Below are 21647 nucleotides of genomic sequence, written 5' to 3' on the forward strand. Positions count from 1 at the left end.
TGGGATAAAACACGCCATTCTTCCCCCTCCAAACCCGGCGAGTGGCGTTTATCTCAAAGACTTCCATTTTGGTCTCATCTGACCACATGACTTTCTCCTAAATTTGCATAACAACCTATGAACATGAATTTTAAACTCGGAAGCCCAACCACACATACTTTATATGCGCATAGACTTTCAATTGGAAGTAATTAGTTGTCAAGGCCGCTGTAAAAATGTGTTACTTTGTTAAACTGTTATTTTTTTGTTCTATATACTTACACTTTTGTAATTGACCTTTATTTTGAAAGTACTATTTACCAATAATGCATTAAAATCCAAAAGTTCACAAATGTATACATTTCAGCTCCAAATTTGTTGTTTCCAGTCCACATTAGACATATAAGTGACTCCAAATGCTGCTTTGCCTTCAGCCTAACAGGCTTTTGACGCATTTGCAAAACCATACCTGTAAACCATTTTATCTCATCCAAAATCTTCCCTGGTGTTCAAAAGACCTAAGTGCATTAATCCTGATCATGCATGTTCATTCACAGAGACAAGCAGTTACACATTAACAAGGGGAGCTGCATTTTTGAAATTCTGGTTTTCCACAGCTCTCTGAGCTTCCAGAACCGCTGAGCTGAAGGTCAGCGTTTAGCATGTCAACAAGAAGAATCGCAGCAACAGACTGCTTTCTTCTGCTGCTCTCCTGCTTCGGGCTTCTAACGCTGCTCCACGCCTGCCTGCTTGTCCTGGACAACAAATCCTGCTTTCTTTCAAAGTTTCAAACACAAATTCATTTATGTTTTAAGGGGAGGAGAAGTAACATCCACAATCCACAAATAATCATGAAAATCGTAACCACAGATAAAGGGTAATAGGGTCAAACACACAAGTAGTTCTATAAATACTTTAAAATGTGAGTATAAATACTAGGAGTGTAGGAAAAAATGGATTCTGTGAAATATTGCGATGTTTGATTTGGCAATACAGATTTCAAATGCTGCTGAAGCAATTTCTAACTAATTATTTACAAGCAAACATTTAGTTCATCGTCTTACCTTTGTGTTCCATGCTTTGTGTTGGCAGCAGACAACACCGAGCCTCCTTCAGGAGCTCTGCACCAAGAGAACCATCTTACAGGGGATGTTGACTCATTAGTCTTGTGGTTGTTGTTACACAGCTCAGTGACACCTATACAACTCATTTAGAACCCATTTTTTTTATTAATATTTTAATTTATTTTATGAATTTAACCTCAGTTTTATTCTTGTAGCTGTGTTTTATGATTGTTTAGTACCAGTAAAGCAACCTTGGGCGCCCAGAAGGAAAGACGCCATAAAAAAATTAAATTATATTATTATTATTATTATTATTGTTAGAACAAATTGATTACTGTGTTGGAGATTGTATATTTTGTCTTTGATCGTTTAATCCAGTAGCCATTTGTTACCACATAAAGTATAATTAAGCCTTAGATAGCATTTTATTTTCTTGACCATATTTAACCGTCTTCGACTGTCTTCGTAACTCTTCAATTGTTTACACAAAAGTTGTATTTTCAGTAGATTCTGAAGTGGAGAAAAGGAAATTTGCGTTCGTAGGCAACACTTTACAGTAGTGAGTTACCGCAATCAGTCCGCTGATTCACGTTGATCGCATAAGCAGTCCAAGAGTTACAGTATCTCTAAGAGCGTGTTCTTTAGGTGTTGGCGGTGTTAAAGAACCTTAATGCTTAAGGCACATTTAAGTGTTTTTGTTGTTGTTTTTTTACATTGACAAATATTTTGTTGTCAACATAAGACGATGTTAAGTATTGAAAAATCCTTTCTCAATTTATCGAAAAAATAATTACTTGGAATTATCTTGGCGAAAAAACAACTGGTACATGCAATAAAGTTGCAGTGTTTTGCAGGTGTTTTGGTATTCAGACAGTTTTTCAGAGCCCTACATAAAAAAATGTGATGTATTGTCTGTGTTACAGTCTTGGTTAAGGTATTGATGTGTATCATATTGTGACGTGTATCACGAGTAGAGTCCTGCCAAAACAAATACATGTACAAATATGTTTATAGTACAAAACTTAACACATTTAAATGTAACACAATTCTTGAAATAGACCAAGTAACACAAAAACCGGTTTTGATAAATTGGTAGAGCATCAAAATCGAGATACTTGACATCAATGCTGGCTGTCTTAATTTTCATTATGGGGTGTTTGGTTTTGTGTCCATCAGTGGAAACCCCAAAAAAAGTTGGTTTTCATTTCTCCTCTGTCAGTTTTAGGACCTTTCCTGGAAGGGTTGGTTGCATCAGATCTGATCTGGGTGTAGAGTTATCAGGAGTTTACAGTGTGTGTGTATTGTTGGCAGCCTCCGTGCGACCCCCGCATCACAAAGGAACCCAGCCGGAAGCTGCACTTCTGCTGCTTTGATGTTCTGGAGAGTTTTTGTTTCGTTCCGCAGCAGAACCTTCATCCTGAAGGATGGTTTAAACTCTGTTCTGGGATGATTTTTTATTTTTTTCGTCGCGCTGTTTGGAACAGTTGCTCTATCTAACTAGAGATGTGTTTACATCAACAGGTTCTGACGCGTTCTGCTGCTCTCACTTCATTTTCAGCTGATATGTGAGCATGTAAAGCTTCTGATAACTCGCTTTCTTCTTCATCTTCAGGCTCGAAATGTCAACACAGGAGAGCTTGCTGCTATCAAAGTCATCAAACTAGAACCAGGTAAGTTACCTCACCCCCCTATTATCCTCAGTTCTCCTCCTTTTCTTTAAAAGCTTTAGTCTCAGCATGTTTGTTGGTTGAATTTTGTCCTGCAATAGCTTGTTTGGTCCTAACTGAGAAGACGCTATTAAATTAGTCGCTTCTTCCTCTGTTTCTGTTGACTTTAGGAGAAGACTTTGCTGTTGTTCAGCAGGAGATCATCATGATGAAAGACTGTAAACACTCCAACATCGTGGCATACTTTGGCAGTTATCTCCGGTAAGAATGAACGTATTGTCCTCAAAAGGCTTTTTTTTTATGTCAAAGTTTGATGTTTGTTGTGTGAGACCAAAGAAGAAGAAATGACCAGAAACTAGAAGAAGGGAGATGTTTCAGTGACTCCTGAACTTAGACGTCCTCTTGTTTGTTAGGAGAGATAAGTTATGGATCAGTATGGAGTACTGCGGCGGAGGTTCTCTGCAGGACATCTATCACGGTAAGAGCAACCTGACAAAAAACGCTTTTAGGGGTATTTTTTGGACTTTTTAAATCAAACATGTGATTCTTTTCTCCAGTAACCGGGCCGCTGTCAGAGTCACAAATAGCCTACATGTCACGAGAGACCCTACAGGTAATTAGTGCTGTTTTGTGGTCTAAGCAGACCAATGATAAATATTTCTTAAGTTGGTTCTCTAGAAGCTTTCAATAGACTTTTATGTGGAATTCAACACCACCACCTTAAATAAGCTATCTCAATTATTAGCTCATCTCAAAAACTAACAGAAAATGCTTTTTGAAAGGTTATTACACAATCATTTTTATAATTTACTGACCACTCAGTGATTAGCTATGACAAAGTAAAGTCCATTCATCTGCCAATCAAAAAAAGGAATAATTATACACAAAATATGCACAAATTTGAAATCTTACTTAATATTTTTGTATTATTATTACAGTGTTTATGTAGTTAACTGCAAGTTTGTTTGTTTTTTAATGTTTTTAAATCAAGGATTGGAAGGCAGGGGCTTGTTGTGAACAGATGGGGGTCATTAAGTCATTATGGTATTCCCAAAGTTTGGCAGTCGGCTCTGCGTTTATTAGAGACAGGTGTTTATCAGAAACCGGCGTTCATTCCATCACAGACAGAACGGTGGCGCCTAATGGGTTCATTTTGCTGTGGAATTCGGTCACAAAATGCAGACGACACCAGATGAACATTTCAAATTCAACTTTATTTATATAGCGCTTTTCATGCTACGAAGAATCTCAAATTGCCTCCCAGAGAAAGAATAAAAAATAAAAATAAGATAAAAAATATAGTAGTTAAAATAATAAACATAGTAAAATAATAAAAATAAATAAAAATAAATGAATTAATAAAACACACAAAAACCCAACACATACACATCCCACCATTAAAATCAAAACTAATAAAATTAGTTGTTAAAACTTAATAAAATCAAATAAAAACATGTGGACAAGTAAAAATTATTTCAGGATCTATTGAAACGATGAGAATATTGTATTATGTTCTGATTAGCATCGGCTGTGAACGTTTCTTTTCTCTTTGAAGCATCAATCTCTGTAACAAAAATCCTCTTCACTTTCATGCGGATCATTTTCCTGGAGACACGCGCACCCCTCCATCTTTGCTCAATAATCCATGTTCACACCAGTTTTTCTAATTCATCGCTCGCTTTCTTTGCACCTCCACCAGGAAATCCTTTGCTCCTTTTCCTGGTGATGTCTTCCTAATATCACCCATCTGCTTGCACCATTCTCTGATTCGTTTAGGATCCACCCCAAAATGTGGTGCAGATTCCTCACCAGAATGTTCCTTGGCACACGAAATTTAAACGCTAAATAGAATGAGCGTTTCTTGGCCATCGCTACACTGGCTCACAACACAGATCCCACAGACAGCCGGCGTCTGCACGTCCATGCATGACCCGGGGAGGGGGGGTGTCTTAAAGGAACTCGGCCATGTCTAAAGTAACGAACAGGAACACCTGTTACACCCAACGTTTATTGGAGACAGGACACTGTTGGAATATAAATGCTATTGTGCCTTTGAAATGAAATTGTTTTGTCAAACACCGCTATCTCCTAGGGCTGGGTATTAGCAATAATTTCCAGAATCGATTCTATTCGATTCACCAGAGCCTGGATCGAGTCGATTCTTTCAATCCACTTGATCAATTTTGAATTTACACGGTTTACACATTTAGACATGTTTGTATAAAATACAATAATAATCTATGTATGTTTTGAATATATTCATATTAATCTGGTACAGTTACATACTGTAAATATAAGAAGTGAAAAAAATAAACCAATGAGATTAACACCATACAGTGTTACAAGATTTCTCAAAAGGACAAGCTCCAACAAAAATGTGCAGATTAATAACATTGTAAAGACTCTAAACTGGCTGATATTCCAGAAGATTTGTTTTTAAAACGGTGCTTTAGACCAGTGTTTTTCAACCTTTTTTTAAGCCAAGGCACACTTTATCCTTGACAAATATCCCGCGGCACACCAGCATCCAAAAATTATACAAGGTGAAACTCGCACTAGTGTGCCGCGGCACATCGGTTGAAAAACACTGTTTTAGACCACTCAAATGGTTACTTTAAAAGCATGTTGTCTTAAGAGATTTTGGAAAATTAATGCCTGTGAGTCTATAAAGCTGTTCATTTAGTCAGCGATATATGTTTAGGTCAAACGAGCATCAGCATTAGCATTAACCGTCCTTTGGGAAATTGCATTATATGTTAGCATCAAGCTAGCAGACTTTGGTTTTACTGCTGCTATGCGTTAGGTAAAAAGACCGGAAAAAGAAAGGCATAAAAGATTGATCTCTACTTTCATGGATAGATTATTGATTAATTAAACATGGATAGATTCAGAACGATTAATTGATTGTATCAGCCCAGCCCTAGACAGTGTGTGTGTGTTAGCCTGGGGGCGGTGCTGGAAGTGCAGGTTTTTAGAGGACTACTGAAAAATAAGAGCATGAATGGATTAAATTACCACTTTAAGGTTTCTTTTCGTGAGGAATAAACATTATAATATATTTAAAACACACAAAAAAAGATTTTTTTATGGTTTTGGCCCTTTAAACTATTTATGAAAATAAAAAGAAATAACAGGTTTATAAATATTGCATCATGAAAAGGCTTTGAAGAGAAGGTTAAAACAATATTGGTGTTTTTTTTATTTGTTTTAAATGCAAGAAATTCTCAAAGCAATAAGCTCCTGTTTGTTTTTGCTTTAAGGGTCTGTATTACCTGCACAATAAGGGAAAAATGCACAGAGACATTAAGGTGAGTTGTGTATTTTCTTCTTTTTTTAATATAATCTGGTTAATGAGTATCTTCACTGGGCTGAAGCTTGTGTGTGTGTGTGTGGGGGAGGGGGGGGGGGGTGCTTTCATTGGCATTTGTCTTTCTGCTGAGCTCGGATTGAAGTTTCTCTGCTTTTGTGGTGTTTTCGTCTCCGTCAGGGAGCCAACATCCTGCTGACAGACAACGGTTACGTCAAACTGGGTAAGAGTGACGACCCCTCTCCCCCTCCTCCCTCGTGTCTTCAGCCTCCCCCCTCGCTGATTCGTCTGTTTTTTTTTTGCTCCCCCAGCTGACTTCGGCGTGTCCGCTCAAATCACAGCAACTCTGGCGAAAAGAAAGTCCTTCATCGGAACGCCGTACTGGTGAGGTTGTTTTTCCCTGCATCGCATCCCTAAATACCTCATAGAGCGATGCATGCTGGTGCAATGACGGTGTGAAATACAACACTTTACTGCAGGGGGGGGGGCACTCTGATAAAGGTTTGCTGGAATGTTCTGTCTTGTCTTGTTTATTTACCTCTTCTTAAACTGAGATGTGCAGATGCTGCAATTGTTTTAGCAGACATTTCCAGGAAAACTGCGTATTATTCATTAATTTTTTTCACGACCATCTGCTGGTGTTCCTCCTGCAGGATGGCTCCAGAAGTGGCAGCGGTGGAGAGGAAAGGAGGCTACAACCAGCTATGTGACATCTGGGCGGTGGGCATCACTGCCATCGAGCTGGCCGAGCTGCAGCCGCCCATGTTTGAGCTGCATCCAATGAGGTAGCTCGTCTGCATGCGCCGCTTTTGTTCTTTCCCTCCTCAGTAGAAGAGGAACTGACGCTCTAGCTTTCAGTCACTCTGAAAGCATCGGGGCGGAACTGGATTACATCTGGGGTCTAAGTTTGAGTCTTCTCCTTTCAGGGCGCTCTTCTTAATGAGCAAAAGCAGCTTCCAGCCTCCGAAGTTGAAAGACAAATTGAAGTGGTGAGATTCCTCTTTTCTGTTTCCCAATGATCCAGCAGCAGCCTGTAGAGATGACGGATGACCTGCAGGATCAAACCGGTAACACTCTCCTCCCTTTTGTGTGTTGTTTGTCAAACAGGACGAATAACTTTCATCATTTTGTCAAGTTAGCTCTGACCAAGAACCCGAAGAAGAGGCCCACAGCAGAGAAGCTCCTGCAGGTGAAACTCTGACCTAAAGCACCACTGATTTGATTCTTGGTTTTATTTTTACCCTTTCTGGTTAATTTGGGACAACAAGCCTCCAAACTCGGTCAGAGAGAGACGGACAGATCACGGAAGCAGCCGTCTTTCAGACACAGCAGAGGGGAGAATGTTTGAATGTTCTCATGAACACAGACATGGAGACGTGATCACCAGTGTTTTTTTCTTAAAACAAATGATCAATGAATATCATCCATGTCTCCCATGAATTGTTAATTAGATGAACACAGACACCGCTCCATGTAGCTTTAAGGCTACAAATATTAGCTGGTAGCTCCTCCCAAACACGCCAGAGGCATCAAGTGGCTAGGTTGTTAAGGAACACGTTTTTGTCCGCGTGGCGAAAAAGAGGACAGTCGACACAACCGCGTTCGGTATGAACCCAGCTTTTCGGATGCTGTAGGTTTTTTGGGTTGTCCGGGGCCGTGGAGGGAGCCAGGTGTGTCCTGCACTTCCCTTGAGGCTTGTGCGGCCACGATTAAGAGACCTCATAAAATTGGGACTAACAGTTGTCAAGCGTGTGGTAAGTGTGTTGTGAAGTCTTTGTAAGAATATTGTAAGTTACATGCCCGCATACAAAATATGCGTGAACCTTTTTGCTGTACAGGCTCACGGAGCGGTCTACAACATTTATATTTTGGGTGGGCCACCCGCGTCCCATATAGGTTTAACCATTTTTCACCCACAGACCGCTTGATCCACCCGTGAGGGCATTTGTGTCTAACACGTTTTTCTGCATAATTTTGAATTAATTGCACTCATTACATTAAAATCTAAGGCACAGGACTTAGCAGGTAACACTTCACTGAGACAGTGTTGTCTTTTAATAAAAGAAATGTTGCAAATACAGAGCTTTTTTTTACTGTACCGTCATTAAGAAGATCTGCTGCCTTTGCTCAGCTTGTGGTTTCCCCTCCAGCACCCGTTTGTGACGCAGCCTCTCAGCCGGACGCTCGCCATTGAGCTGCTGGACAAAGCCAACAACCCCGACCACACCACGTTCAACGACTTCGATGACGACGAACCGGAGCCCGAGGTAACCTTTGACCTTCTCAGTTCATTTTCAGTCCAGTAGGTCAGCAGAGAAGTGATGATTTGCTGCAGGGATTTTGCTTTTTCCCTCCCCCCTCATTGATTTTGTTTTTTCTTATCACCTTTCCTCCTAACCCACCCCTTCAGCCACATTTTTCCTCCCTTTTACCCCCATTTTTTCATTGCTTTTAATTTTTCCCCCCACTTGCTTCACTTCTCTTTTTTTTTCTAGTCTTCTAACCCCCCCGCCTTTGTTCCCCTCCTCTTCAGTTTAAATACAAAGGTCATTTTCTTCCCATAAGCCCCGGCGCTCGGCGTGCACCGCGTTTCGCCGCGCGCAGGAAGGTACCACTGCTAGCTGCATTGATGTGCTTTCAACAAGAAGTCTTCTGTTTTTTGGGATTTTCTTTCAAGCCAAACTGCAAAACTGACTGAGCCCAGACCAGGCCTGCCTTTTGGGTCTAGAATGATGGAGATGAGGGGGTCCTTTCAGTTCTGCAGCTAAGGCGTGGATGAAGATGGTTTCCACAGCGTCACAATGTCAAAGTCCACACAGAACGTCTTCCAAGAGTTAAATAAAAGAAAAAAAGGCGTGGACTTTTACGTTTTGACGTTAACGGAAGCCCTCTTCATCTTACCTTTTCCTTGACGTGCACTAACTGTGGTTTGAGCCACGATGGCGGCATCTGGAGCTTTGAGCAGCATGGTGTGACACGGTTTCATTTCTTAACAGTAAATTGGGTTTGAGTTTTGAGATTTGAGGGAAGCTGAACTGCTGTGATGTCTGCTGTGCAAACTTGACAACATCCATGACTTCTGTTTTTGTAAATAAAAACTTTTACTATTGTTATCTCATTTTGAGGATGTTAAAACTCCTTTAGTTTGGGGAACTTTCCATTTCACTTGCAGTTGCTTCTCTCCTATATTGTAAGTGGAGCGCCCCCTGGAGGGCACAGAGCTGCAGTTGCCTACCCCCCTTATAGGTTAAGATCCTCTTTTTTTTTCCATGGGATTCTCTGCCCTGCTTTTTAAACTAGAAAACCACCTACACTGAGACATCAACAGAGATGTAAAAAGACTGTCAGTTAGATCTTAAACTGCAGATTGACTAAAGCCTGGGTCACATGCACCCTTGTACAGGTGCTGCTGGTTTTTGGGACTTTCTAGGCCCTTAGAGGGTCGTAGACAAGTGTGGGCGCATCCTAAAGGGAACCCAGGTGTGTCTCTTAATCATAGACCATATATAGAGATGGGAACACTGTAACATCACCCACAGAAAAAGCCATACCTCTGGCTCCAGCAAAATGAAGCCAATTCAGTCGACATTTGTCTGTCTCATTTGGAGCCAGTCAACAGTGATTGGTCCGAGTCGTTATTGTAATGCACTGGTACTGATGATGACGTTGTACGCCACACTCGAGTCGTTAGTGAGGATTGCGTACTGGCTCCTTACTGATGGCGAACGCCATGTTTAAGCTTATGGCTTAAACAGCACAGATGGGCCCTTTGTGCACAGGGTTGGGTTAAATAAGAAATGATGTGCCTGCGTCTGACCTACTTTACCTTTACTTTACCTTTGTGTTTTGTCAAAGTGTTCGCTACGACCTGTCAGCTGGAGCATGCCCGTAGAAAAAATGCGCATAAACATCCCTGAGCAGTCCACCAGTACAGGTTTGCCTATTTTTAAGGGCCATTGAGGCTACGACATAACCAGACCTGGAGGAGAAATTCCTTCTTGTGGTTTGAGCTTGGACAGAATGATATGACACCAAGTATAAAGCCGGGAAAGGAAAAACCTGGAGCTTGAGATTTGCACCGCTTCAACATTTCGCACCATGCCTCTTCCAAGTGAGGGTGGTAACAACAGTGTTAATACTATGCTAAATGCGCATTTAAGAATGTGCATTTACCACATTCTTGATCCCGCGTCACTTGTCCGGTGTGTCTGCGTAGCTCAAGGGAGATGACTTGTTTTGAAATTAAAGTTAGTGGGTTTAGTATCGTCTCTGCCTGTTTGCACCCTTAAAAGCTGCCTAAACAGGAAACATCTGTGGATGTGTCTCTGATACAAGAGTCCTGCATCATACCCATGAAGTTTGTCTTTCCCGCCAGTCTCCAGTCTCGGTTCCCCACCGGATTCGCTCCACCAGCAGGAGCGTGAGGGAAGGGAAGACGCTGTCCGAGATCAACTGTGAGTCTGCAGTTTTGGGTGGAGCCTCCGCGGTCTGTCCTCCCCGCTCCTCACGACTCTTCTGTCTCTTCTTTTCAGTCGACCAGGTGAAGTTTAACCCGCTGTTGGAGAAAGAGACGCAGCCGCACCACAAACCGGTAAGTGAGCGAGGAGCACGCCGCCAGCGGGTGTCAGCTTTGTTCCTAGCTGAATGTCCACACTGCACACATGCTCGCTTTGGTGTTCAAACGCGTATTTGGGGAGGGTTTGCATTATGTCCGAATTTTCCTAATACGTGGCTGCTATTAGCACGGATCAACTGTCTTACCAAAACCCTTTATCCCAGTTTTGACGTGCGTCCAACCAGAACTGGGTTTGTTGTAAACATTTCTGTCCACACGTCACGCCAGGTTCAGACTTAGACTCTCCACAATGACAGCAGTGTTTGGATTTTAAATAGAACTATAAACAGAATAAAAACAGCCTAATGTCATTTTTAAGACCTGAAATCTCCACTAAAATGTGATGTTCTGGTGCTATTATTGTTAGGTTTTGGGTTTACTTCCTGGAATGAAGGGGACAGGTCATTCTCATGATCCACTTGGATCGCCACTCTTCAAACTGAAGTTGCCGTTGGATCCGCAGATTGAGACGGAGCCTGAGAACTTTCATGCCCTCTCCCTGTTTCTTGTGGATTTCCTTCACTTCTCTCCATCATCTGGATTTTCAAAGAGAACCCATCAAATCCTTCTGTCCTCCATTTCTTCTTTGGGTCAATTCCCTTCAGATTATTCTGGCCGGCAGTGGTCCGGGTCAACAAGGACCACATTGTTTCCACAATTCTTCTTTCTTACTGCGCTACATACTTAAAAACACACCCAAAATGTGCAGTCACATAGTCCCCAGTCAAAGTGAATTTTGATCACAGTGAACGACAACGATCTTCATGAAATTTCACACACATGCCACCAGGTATACAGGACCCAACCGAAGGTTTGTTGACCTTTGACCTTTAATAAATCTGCAAATTTAAACTTCTAGGGATCTTCATCTTTCTTCTCCTGACTCCTTGAGCATCACTGGAAAGCTGCTTGGGGAAAAATGTTGTCAGAAGTTGTAGACTTTGATTAGCGTTAGAGTGGCAAACTCATAAAAGTGGCGTTCCCCTCTTGCTCACACATTTTTGTGTTGTGAAAAAATAACTCATAAATCCCTGGCTCAAGCTGAACGAAACGATACGACACATAATAAGAACAAACTAGGAATATGGGCGTGGTTAACAAAAGACCTTCGTTTCCAAGAAAATCCAAAAGTTTACTTTTGCTGAGTCTTCTAAAAATTATAGACATGTTCGTCATCCCCAGGTGACCAAATCATAAAATGGTTGCTATGGAGATAAAACCAACAGAAAAGCCACCATTTTGGAAAAAACATTTTTTCCCATGAATTTGTCACATGCAGCTCTGTGGCTGGCGGGGGCAGAAGGGGAAATTAAGGCGCAGATAGCAGCTGTTCAGCCAGTGAAGATGGGTCAAAGGGGGGCAGCGGGGGCAGATAGTGCTTTATATATTGCTAAAAACAGGAATAGGAGAAAATCCTCCACATTTAAGGAACACTACAGTTTATTTTGTGAGATATCTCTTTAAACATCATCCCTTAGGTTTGATCGTTTTTCTTTTCTATTTTCGTGGTTTTTCTCTGCCCAACTCTAATATTTTGGTATCTTCCCTTCTGTCTTTCATGTTTTTTGCTCTAACGGGTTGATTTTCACCCTCCCCCACTCCCCTGCTGCCCCCTTCAGTCCAGGTTCGTGTATTAACTGCGGTTTCTCTCGCTCTGTCTTGCTGACCAGTGTGATTCTGAGCCCTATCTGGACTGTGTTGAGGAGCTCTACTATACAGCGAGATCTAATCTGGTAGTAGCCTCTCTGTTCTTCAGTCTCTCCAAGTCAAACCCGCATTTTTTTCTTTTCCGATCACCTTTCATCTCTTTCATGTCAATTTTTTTGTTTTCTTTTTTCATCTGTGGCTCTCGTCTTGTTCCTTCTCGTCGTCTTTCGCCTCTTCTGTCTTTGTTTTAGCCGTTAGAGGGCCGATTCCCGTCGTTTGTTCAGTTCTGGTTCTGCTCTCCTGGTTCTTCTTCTTCACTAACTGGTGTTTAATGCAGACACGCACAGGACGGTCAGATTATACCACAGAACCACTGACTGTATGTGAGATCTGGACCGAGTGAGTGTAATATCATTTATAGTGAATGGTTTACTTCTGGCTCCAACCAAATGAAGTCATTCTAGTCACCATTTTTTGTGATATGAACTTCGCCATGATGCCAGTAAGCAGTGATTGGTCTGAATCAGTCAGTCATTGTTTCTATGGCAACCACTCTTGCCAATCAGGAGAGGGCTTGTTGGAAGGCCACACCCCTTCCACTAGAAAGCGGGCTACACAAAATCTGTCAATCAAACGTTTTGAACGTTAAACGTCAAACCACCTACTTTTATTAAGGCATCTGATTGGTCAGTTTATTACTTGAATAACTTGGACTGCAGGAATAATTTAAAAAAATTGGGACTATCAAAAACATGTTAAAAAGGGTATCAGAGCAAGAATGATTATTCTGACAAATAGAATGATTGAGTAACAGCTGTTTATTTTTCTATAGAAATCAATGGGATTTTGGCTTCTTGGAGCTAGCGGGTACTTCCTGTTTGGACTGCCAAGGGGGGGAGGGGTCACTCATTCCAGTTCTCCTATTCAGTCAATGGACAGAGCCAGCAGTTGCTCTGGGCAAACTTCCGTAACTCCAACACTGAAGCATTTGATGTTTCTTTCACATGAACGCTTTATTTCTGTCTGTTCTTCCTCAGCTTTTAGAATATTTCTGATGTGTATTTCTTGTATTTCCTGGTTGCATGCTCTTTTGCTCTGTCTTCATCTGACTCAGTGTTTCTCTGATCCAGTACTGTGGTTTGTTGTCAACAGATGCTTTAGACTGAACCGAGTTGAACATGAAGCTCTATGTTTGAGTCTTTCAGAATATTCTGCAGAATAATAATAATAAAATAAAAATAATTAATTGCAGAGATTCCTTAAAGAAGCCCCTTTCACACATGCCATTTGACATGTCACTTTTTCTGATAACTGATGCAAATATAACAGGAAAAATAGTCCATGGAGGGTTTTTAAGGCAGTTTAAAAATAAGTCTTACCCCATTAGTAGATTTTCTTTCAATAAGCACAAAAGAAATCTACCAATGGGATCAGAAAAATGGTCTTATGAATAACTTTTATTTTAAGAAAAAAATCTCCATTCACTATGACTCTTAAACAAGATTATTTTTTTATTGAAAAACCTTTTAAAATACCAAAACATTTTATGGTTGAGAAATATTTATAAGATATTTAAAGATCTTCAAAAAATTATATAAATAAAGATCAAAAACATGAAAAATAAAACACTTTTAAGAATTTCACAGCATTGAGACAAGAATGCAGGATAACATGAACACATCATCGGTATCAGCAGATGATTGCATGAAAGATGTGAACATTTGTGCAGACGAGCCTCTAAGATAGACCATGTTTTGACTATAATGCTGTGATGATCCTGGAGGCATCAGTGCAAACGACAAACTCTCTGTTTCTAATGTTTTCAAAGCAGCAATTGTTAAACTGCATCACTTCAACATTAATATCAAGTTAAAGGCTCTTGTGTTAATGCCGACCGCACAAATTTATCGTGGAAATTACATTTTTCATTTAAAAAAAAATCATATTTTAGAGACTAAAACAGAAGATCTGAAGGTGCAGAAGCTCTAAATCAGCCACAATTCAAAGCTTCTTTATTTTTAGGGAGTAAAAAAATAAAACCAAGATGCTTTCAATTTCAACAATGTTAAGTGTCAAACGTGACGCAACATTTGATCTTTATGTGACACCTTAATGTGAAATTCCAAATTTGTATCTAAATATTTGTTCCTAAATTTAAACCATAGTTGAAAATGATCTCAAAATGTATCATATAGTAACACGACATTTAATGTGTGAAAGGGACTTCAATTAATTCAATTCAATATGTTTATCCACATCCTGTCCCACTTTAAATACTTGTTGAGACAAATGAGTCTTTACATGTTTTGTGTTTTCCTTCTGTTTTCATTTTATTCATGAGGCACTTTAGAAGTTCACCTCATGAGCTGTGATGGTTTCTGATGCGAAGCTGACTCCAGTCTGAGGTTGTGTCCGAATTCCTACCCTAACCCCTTAATACCAAAAAGCTATACAGTGCGGGACTATGGACTGCCCTGAATTTTAAAAGCAATTCGGAAACCACGCTCACTACTTTAAAAAAAACTAACATGTTTTTACAGCAGATATTATTTTAAATTTAAAATCTCTTCGATATGAGTCTTTTGGGACAATTATTTATGAGTCCACTGTCTTCTGAAGATAAAAATGTTGATGGTTTATTGAAAAAATACATTTGAATAATTTTTTTTTTTTGGTAAAAAAAAGGTTCCGACGCAATGCGTTGTGGTCTATATTCGCCAATCTGGTGAGCATTGATGCACACTGGTTTTTTGCAGAGACTTCTGGGAAATTTCTAGGGCACTTGATTTTGGAATTGTAGATTTGGACAGGACTACATAATGGGGAACGCACTAAGTAGTGCTCTATGTAGTGGTTAGGGTGGGAATTCGGACATAGCCTGAGTCCTCACAGAGCTGCTAACAGCTCATGAGTCTGTGTTCATGCTGCAACATTTCAATAATAATAATAATAATAATAATCCATTTTATTTAAAGCGCCTTTCAAGAAACCCAAGGACACTTTACAAAACAGAGGTTAAAAATAGACATTAAAAGCACAATAAAAATAGTAGAAAAAATAAAAAGTGAATCAGGATGGGAAGGCAGAAATGAACAGATGGGTTTTGAGTTTAGACCTGAAAGTAGGCAGAGAGTCTATGTTACGGAGATCAGGAGGGAGGGAATTCCAGAGTTTGGGAGCAGAGCAGCTGAAGGCTCTGCTTCCCATGGTGACGAGGCGGGCTGGAGGGACAGAGAGCTGAACAGAGGAGGAGGATCGAAGATAACGAGAGGGGGTTTTGAGATGAAGGAGGTCGGAGAGATAAGGAGGAGCCAGGTTATGGAGGGCCTTAAAGGTGAACAGGAGGAGTTTGAATTGGATCCTGGAGGTTATGGGGAGCCAGTGCAGCTGGTGGAGAATTGGAGTGATGTGACTGAAGGAGGGGGTTCTGGAAATGATGCGGGCAGCTGAGTTCTGGACCAGTTGAAGGTTATTGAGGGTTTTTTGTGGGAGACCAAAGAGGAGAGAATTACAATAATCTAAACGGGAAGTGACCAGACTGTGAACCAGGATAGAAGCAGAGGGGACAGTGAGGGAGGGGCGTAGACGATTAATGTTGCGTAGATGGAAATGGGCTGACCGAGTAATGTTATTGATGTGGGACTGAAAAGATAAGGTGCTATCTAGGATGACACCCAGACTCTTTACCTGAGGGGAGGGGGAGACAGAGGATGAATCAATGGAAAGAGTTAGACTTGTGGCTTTGGAGAGGGTGGATTTGGAACCTACTAGAAGTAGCTCAGTTTTATCGCTATTGAGTTTGAGAAGGTTTAAGGTGAACCAGTTTTTTATTTCAGATAGACAGGAGTGGAGAGAGGAGGGTGGAAGAGAGGAGTCAGGTTTACTGGATACATAGAGCTGGGTGTCATCCGCAAAACAGTGAAAATTAACATTAAATTTACGGAAGATATTGCCAAGGGGAAGAAGATAAGTAATGAAAAGAAGAGGACCAAGGACAGAACCTTGGGGGACACCAGAAGAGACAGAGGAAGGCTGAGATTTAAATGATTTAAGATGAATGAATTGGGTGCGGTCAGCGAGGTAGGATTGAAACCAACGGAGGGGGATGGACGTGATACCAAGGGAGGAGAGCCTTTGGAGGAGGATGGAATGTGAAATGGTATCAAAGGCTGCACTCAGGTCAAGGAGGATGAGGACGGTGAGGAGGCCAGAATCAGCTGCAATGAGAAGATCATTGGTGATCTTGAGCAGAGCAGTCTCAGTGCTGTGGGAGGGGCGGAAGCCAGACTGAAAAGGTTCCAGAAGATTATTATGTTTCAGATGATCATAGAGTTGAGAGGCGACTATTTTCTCTAGAATTTTGGAAATGAAGGGAAGGTTGGAAATTGGACGGAGATTATTGAATACGTTGGGATCTGAACCGGGTTTTTTCAGGATGGGTTTAACAGCTGCCGTTTTAAAAAGTGATGGGACAGTACCAGATGAGAGTGAGGAGTGAATAATGGCAGCAATGAGCGGAAGGAGAGTGGGGAGGCAGGCTATAACTAAAGATGTTGGGAGGGGATCAAGAGAACAGGTGGTCGGTTTGGATTTAAGGATGAGAGAGGAAATTTCCTCGTGGTCAGGCAGTTGAAAGGAGGAAAACATGTGATTGAGAGAGAAAGAGTCAGGGATGGGAGGGAGGAGAGAAGAGCTAAGCTGTTGATGGATGACTTGAATTTTCTTGTTAAAGAACGACATGAGGGAGTTACAGGTTTCAATGGAAAAGAAATGGGGAGGGAGAGAGTCAGGGGGGTTGAAAATAGTGTTCATCAGAGAGAAGAGAGTTTTTGAGTTGCCTTTGTTTGTGGAGATGAGTTCAGAAAAATAGTTTGTTTTTGTGGTAGAAACCAGGTCCTTATACCTAGTGATATGTGATGTATAGGTTTCTTTGTGAACGGTTAAGCCAGTTCTTTTATAGAGTCGCTCAAGCTGGCGACCTTTGGCTTTCATGTAACGGAGCTCTGGGGTGAACCAGGGAGCAGATTTGGAAAAGGAGACAGGGCGAGTTTTGACAGGAGCGAGATGGTTGAGAGAGTCCGAAAGAAGGTTGTTGTAGGAGGAGACGAGTTGATCAGGGTTTGATGTGTTAGGGATCGGAATATCACGTATGAGTGAGGAAAGTGCGTTCACATTGATATTTTTAACATTACGAAAAGACATGAGACGGGAGGGTTTAGTGACAGATAGAGTGATGGAGATGTTAAATGACACAAGAAAATGATCGGTTACAAGAATTTCATCAGCAGAGCAGTTAGTTGGGGTTAATCCAGAGCAGCAAACTAAATCTAAGATATGTCCTTTAGAGTGGGTAGGAGAACTGACGTGCTGGGTGAAGTTAAGGCTGTCTAAACATGAGCTGAAGTCTCTGGTGAAAGGAAGAAGGCTATTGTCAAAGTGAACATTAAAATCACCCATCATTATGACATTGGGTGAGAGGGATGAGAGGTGGGAGAGAAGAGTTCCAAGTTCATTTAAAAAGTCAGAGTTTGCCTTGGGAGGGCGATAAACCACAGCCACTAGTGCTCTGTCAGGCAGCAGGAGTCAGAGAAGGTAGCATTTTAGACTTAAAAGGAATTGCAAGGTTTTATCTCACCTTTTTTTAAACAAATCTGGTTTTCTGGCCATTTAACAATGTCTTAATTTTTTCAAAGAGACCCACTCCAATCAAAAAATAAATAAACTGTACGTATCTGACTCATAACTGTACGACTTGATGGCTCCAAAATCGCTCGTCATTTTTGTTGCAACAGTAATGTTAGGTTGGGGGAGTGAGGGGCTGTAAGCTAGCAGGAGAAACTGAGAGCTCTCAGCAACAGGAATGGGAATGGGGGCGGGGTTGCTCTGCGCCAACAGTCCCGCTAACAACTCAGAGGAGAATTTCTAATGAACTACTGTTGCTCTGCAGAAACGATGTCAGAGAAAACGACTGGTTTTTGGATTGTAGCCAAAAACAGCATAATCATCATGAAAAGACCACTGGGAACGCTTTTACAGCAGATCAAAAGATGATCGGAGTGGGACTTTTCCTGAAAAGACCACAGATTTAAAGCCCTTTAAAATCATCTTTTAGATTGAATACTAAAGAACAACATGCATGTGAAGATCTATCCTAAAACCCAGAACTGTAGAAGTTTGCCAGATTCCCAGAGGTCACCAGAAGTGGTTGTGCCCTTCCTGACACAACCCTGTATTTTTCCTGGCTGGGGACCTGCACAGGAGGGACCCAGACTTGGGCCCCCTTGAGGCTACATAGTTAAGCTGTAGCATGAAGGGTTTCGCCCAAGGTGCCCACACTAGATGAAGCTCATCCTGTCTCCCCTGGGAATCAAACTCCTATTTTCCATTTCCCAGTCCTACACTTACACAAATGAGCTATCCAGCCACATAAACATGGCTCTGAGTAAACTCAGTTTCTGAATAATTAAACCGCACAAATCATAAAACCTTATAATTCCAACAAAATTATCAGCTGCTGACTAAAGAAAAGCCTCACTTGTTGCCTTTAGTGTTAAAAAAGTAAAAAAAAAATGTAAGGAATTGCAGAAAAAGTCTCACAGCGCTGATTTGATCGGTTTCTGTCGCAGGATTTGCAGTTGGAGTACGGCAGTGATTCACCGAATCTGCTAGGAGGAAATAAGTGAGTTTTATTCTTTGTTTGCACTTTTTTATTATTTTTCATGTGTCTTTTGTCAGACTTTTGTGGTTTAGAGTTGATGTTACAAGAAGTTCTGTGTGGTTTTGTTCAGATTTTACGATGTAGTGTTCCCTAATTTATCGTGAGAGTTACGTTCTAAAAATAGTGAAAGTAGGATTACAGATGTTTGGAGGCAGCAAAACGTCTTACTACACACTTTCTAAAAAAACCTTTCTGTCTTGTTTAAACTTTCAAAGTTCAAATTTTGATAGAAAAATAAGTCCAGTTTCACAGAATGAAAGCAAAGATCTGATCAGAATCGAAGATGTATTTAAATTTGGCAAATTAAAAGCATTTTATAGAGGAGACATGGCAATGAGAAATGACAATGCAAACAGCTAATCAGGACATGCAGACCAGTGCACTGTTAAAAAAAACTGCAAAATTGCACTGGAAAAAATCCACAAAACAGCTAAACTGCAAAAGGTGAACTGCAATGTAGCCAGGGACCACTACGTAGCCTCCTGGTTCAAAACAGGAAGCTGACACAGAAACTTTACTCCTCTAATCTCTTTTTCTGCTCTCTAACAAACAGGAGTCTTCTCAAATCTGTTGAGGAAGAGCTCCAGCAGAGGTGAGTCCATTTACCCTGATGTGTTTATATACCCTGATCTAACCGCACTCACCCATCAGCCAATCAGATCCTAACAGCCGGACTAATCGACAAATCGCAGGCGTTTCTTCCTGCTGTGGCGACCCGCGCTGACTCGGGGCTCTGCTGGGTTTCGTCTGTGCTTCTTGCTTGCTGCACGCTTTGGTGTCGCCGGGGAAAAGCTGCGGAGAGATTGACTCACACAAACACACGGCTTTCCTGCACATTCACAAATGTTCACACTAACTGAGGAAAAAGAATCCAATTTGTTAAAATCCCAAATGAATATTTGGGTTTTTCTCTAGTAAATCGTTCTGGAAGGTTAGGAAATCACCTGCAATTCCAGAACAAATTTAGTGTAGAGAATGAGAATTTTTTTAAATGTATGCTAGCTTGTATTTTACAATATTAAAAACTTAAAAATAAATACAAACTACAACAGCACATTATTTAGAACATTAGATTTTGTAACAATGTGAGCTGCTGAAAAGTATTTCATTTTCATTTCATTGTTTTTCTTTAACACCATCAGTTTAGTGTTTTATAGTAAAATTTCACAATAAAATAGTTTGGGCATTTAACCAATAAACAAGCATTTAAGGAAGAATTTTTGTTTAAAACGATTTTTACTTTCACTTACAAAACAACATTCAGAAATATTACCTATAGAGGGATATTAGAATAAATCTTTGGAGTTTGGGTGAAATGATTCACAAGTTTGAGTTTAAATAAAATCCCAAATAAATATAAAATATCCACAGAATGGATTGTACCTGGATTACAAAGGTTTTTTGTGTAAAATCCGTCTTTATTAACGCGGGAGTTGATGTAGGTTTGCTCCCTTTTGCCCCCTTTTATAGTGTTCTTTTGTGGAACCGCATCAACAGAAGGTGGAGTCTTAATCCGAGCTCTGGTCTTTTGGCAGAGCTTGATTGTTCACAGGTTTATCTGAAGTAGTCCACACAGAGTGAATTTTTTAGTAGATGGAGCTTATAATAGTCTCTCTGGGTCTGTGCAGGAAACTGTCTCTTTGCTTCAGTGACTTCCCGTCTGCTTCTTCATATTGATTCTATGGAACTGAGCAGCTGCAATGCGGCCAAAAAGACTCTGTCTGTGTTTGGGGGACTCACAAACAGCAGTGGGACCAGATTAGAACGAGTCTTTGACCACTCTGTGATTGTAAATAGAAGCCCAGTGCATCTAAGACCATGTCAAATACCAGCCCTCAATGTGTGATATGGAAAGTCATTCCCCGCCCCTCCAAACCACGCCTACAAGACTCTCAGAGATTACAAATGCCGTCACTTTTGCTCAAAGGTCAAATTTTCTTTGGCTGTATATGAGAAATGGACAGAGTGAAGTCACCCAAAGTTTACTTGATGTTGGGGCCAGGGGATGTCAGTAAGCAGTTATTGGTCAAAATTAGTCAGAGTCAACATTTCTATAGCAACCACTCTCCAATCAGGAGGGACCTTGTTGAATTGATAGCGGGCCTGGTAGAATCTGTCAAACATTTTGAACATTAATCTTGAGATCACATCCTTTTATTAAGACATCTGATTGGCCAGTTTAGAACTTGAATAATTTGAACGACAGAATTTTTTAAATAATGGCGCAGTGGTTAGCGCTCTTGCCTCACAGCAAGAAGGCCCCTGGTTCAAGTCCCGGCTGGGGGACATGAAAAAACATCAACGGGGGACCTTTCTGTGTGGAGTTTGCATGTTCTCCCCGTGCATGCGTGTGTTCTCTCCGGGGTCTCCGGCTTCCTCCCACCATCCAAAAACATGCTTCATAGGTTAATTGGCAACTCTAAATTGTCCATAGGTGTGAGTGTGAGAGTGAATGGGTGTGTGTTTGTGGACATTCTACCCTGCGACAGACTGGCGACCTGTCCAGGTTGTCCCCTGCCTTCGCCCACAAGTGGCCGGGATAGGCTCCGGCAGCCCTGTGACCCCGAAAGGGAAAAACGGTTAAGAAAAAAAATGAATGAATGCTAAAATGTTATCAGAACAAGAATGGTTATTCTGACAAATAGAATGA

At 41.0% G+C, this 21647-nt stretch overlaps 1 protein-coding gene across 26 annotated transcripts in view; it reads left to right on the forward strand.

Annotated features, from left to right (window-relative positions):
• The window catches only part of map4k3b (mitogen-activated protein kinase kinase kinase kinase 3b), a 54375-nt gene that overhangs the window by 16478 nt on the left and 16250 nt on the right, over nucleotides 1–21647 (forward strand). For 14 of the 26 annotated variants that reach the window (XM_023962949.2, XM_078931749.1, XM_078931748.1 and 11 more), the window contains exons 2-17: nucleotides 2656–2713; nucleotides 2881–2971; nucleotides 3124–3188; nucleotides 3268–3323; nucleotides 5971–6018; nucleotides 6198–6240; nucleotides 6329–6401; nucleotides 6671–6802; nucleotides 6944–7006; nucleotides 7125–7206; nucleotides 8168–8284; nucleotides 10393–10471; nucleotides 10550–10608; nucleotides 12303–12365; nucleotides 18906–18958; nucleotides 19551–19589. In XM_023962949.2, the coding sequence (XP_023818717.1) occupies nucleotides 2656–2713; nucleotides 2881–2971; nucleotides 3124–3188; nucleotides 3268–3323; nucleotides 5971–6018; nucleotides 6198–6240; nucleotides 6329–6401; nucleotides 6671–6802; nucleotides 6944–7006; nucleotides 7125–7206; nucleotides 8168–8284; nucleotides 10393–10471; nucleotides 10550–10608; nucleotides 12303–12365; nucleotides 18906–18958; nucleotides 19551–19589 (1121 nt within the window). The remainder of the gene's footprint in view (nucleotides 1–2655; nucleotides 2714–2880; nucleotides 2972–3123; nucleotides 3189–3267; nucleotides 3324–5970; nucleotides 6019–6197; nucleotides 6241–6328; nucleotides 6402–6670; nucleotides 6803–6943; nucleotides 7007–7124; nucleotides 7207–8167; nucleotides 8285–10392; nucleotides 10472–10549; nucleotides 10609–12302; nucleotides 12366–18905; nucleotides 18959–19550; nucleotides 19590–21647) is intronic. The other 12 variants (XM_078931770.1, XM_078931771.1, XM_023962951.2 and 9 more) reach the window with 1 other exon arrangement.

This window comes from Oryzias latipes, chromosome 15 (genome assembly GCF_053564925.1).
Source record: "Oryzias latipes strain Hd-rR chromosome 15, Olatipes_Hd-rR_3.1".
Lineage (NCBI taxonomy): Eukaryota > Metazoa > Chordata > Actinopteri > Beloniformes > Adrianichthyidae > Oryzias > Oryzias latipes.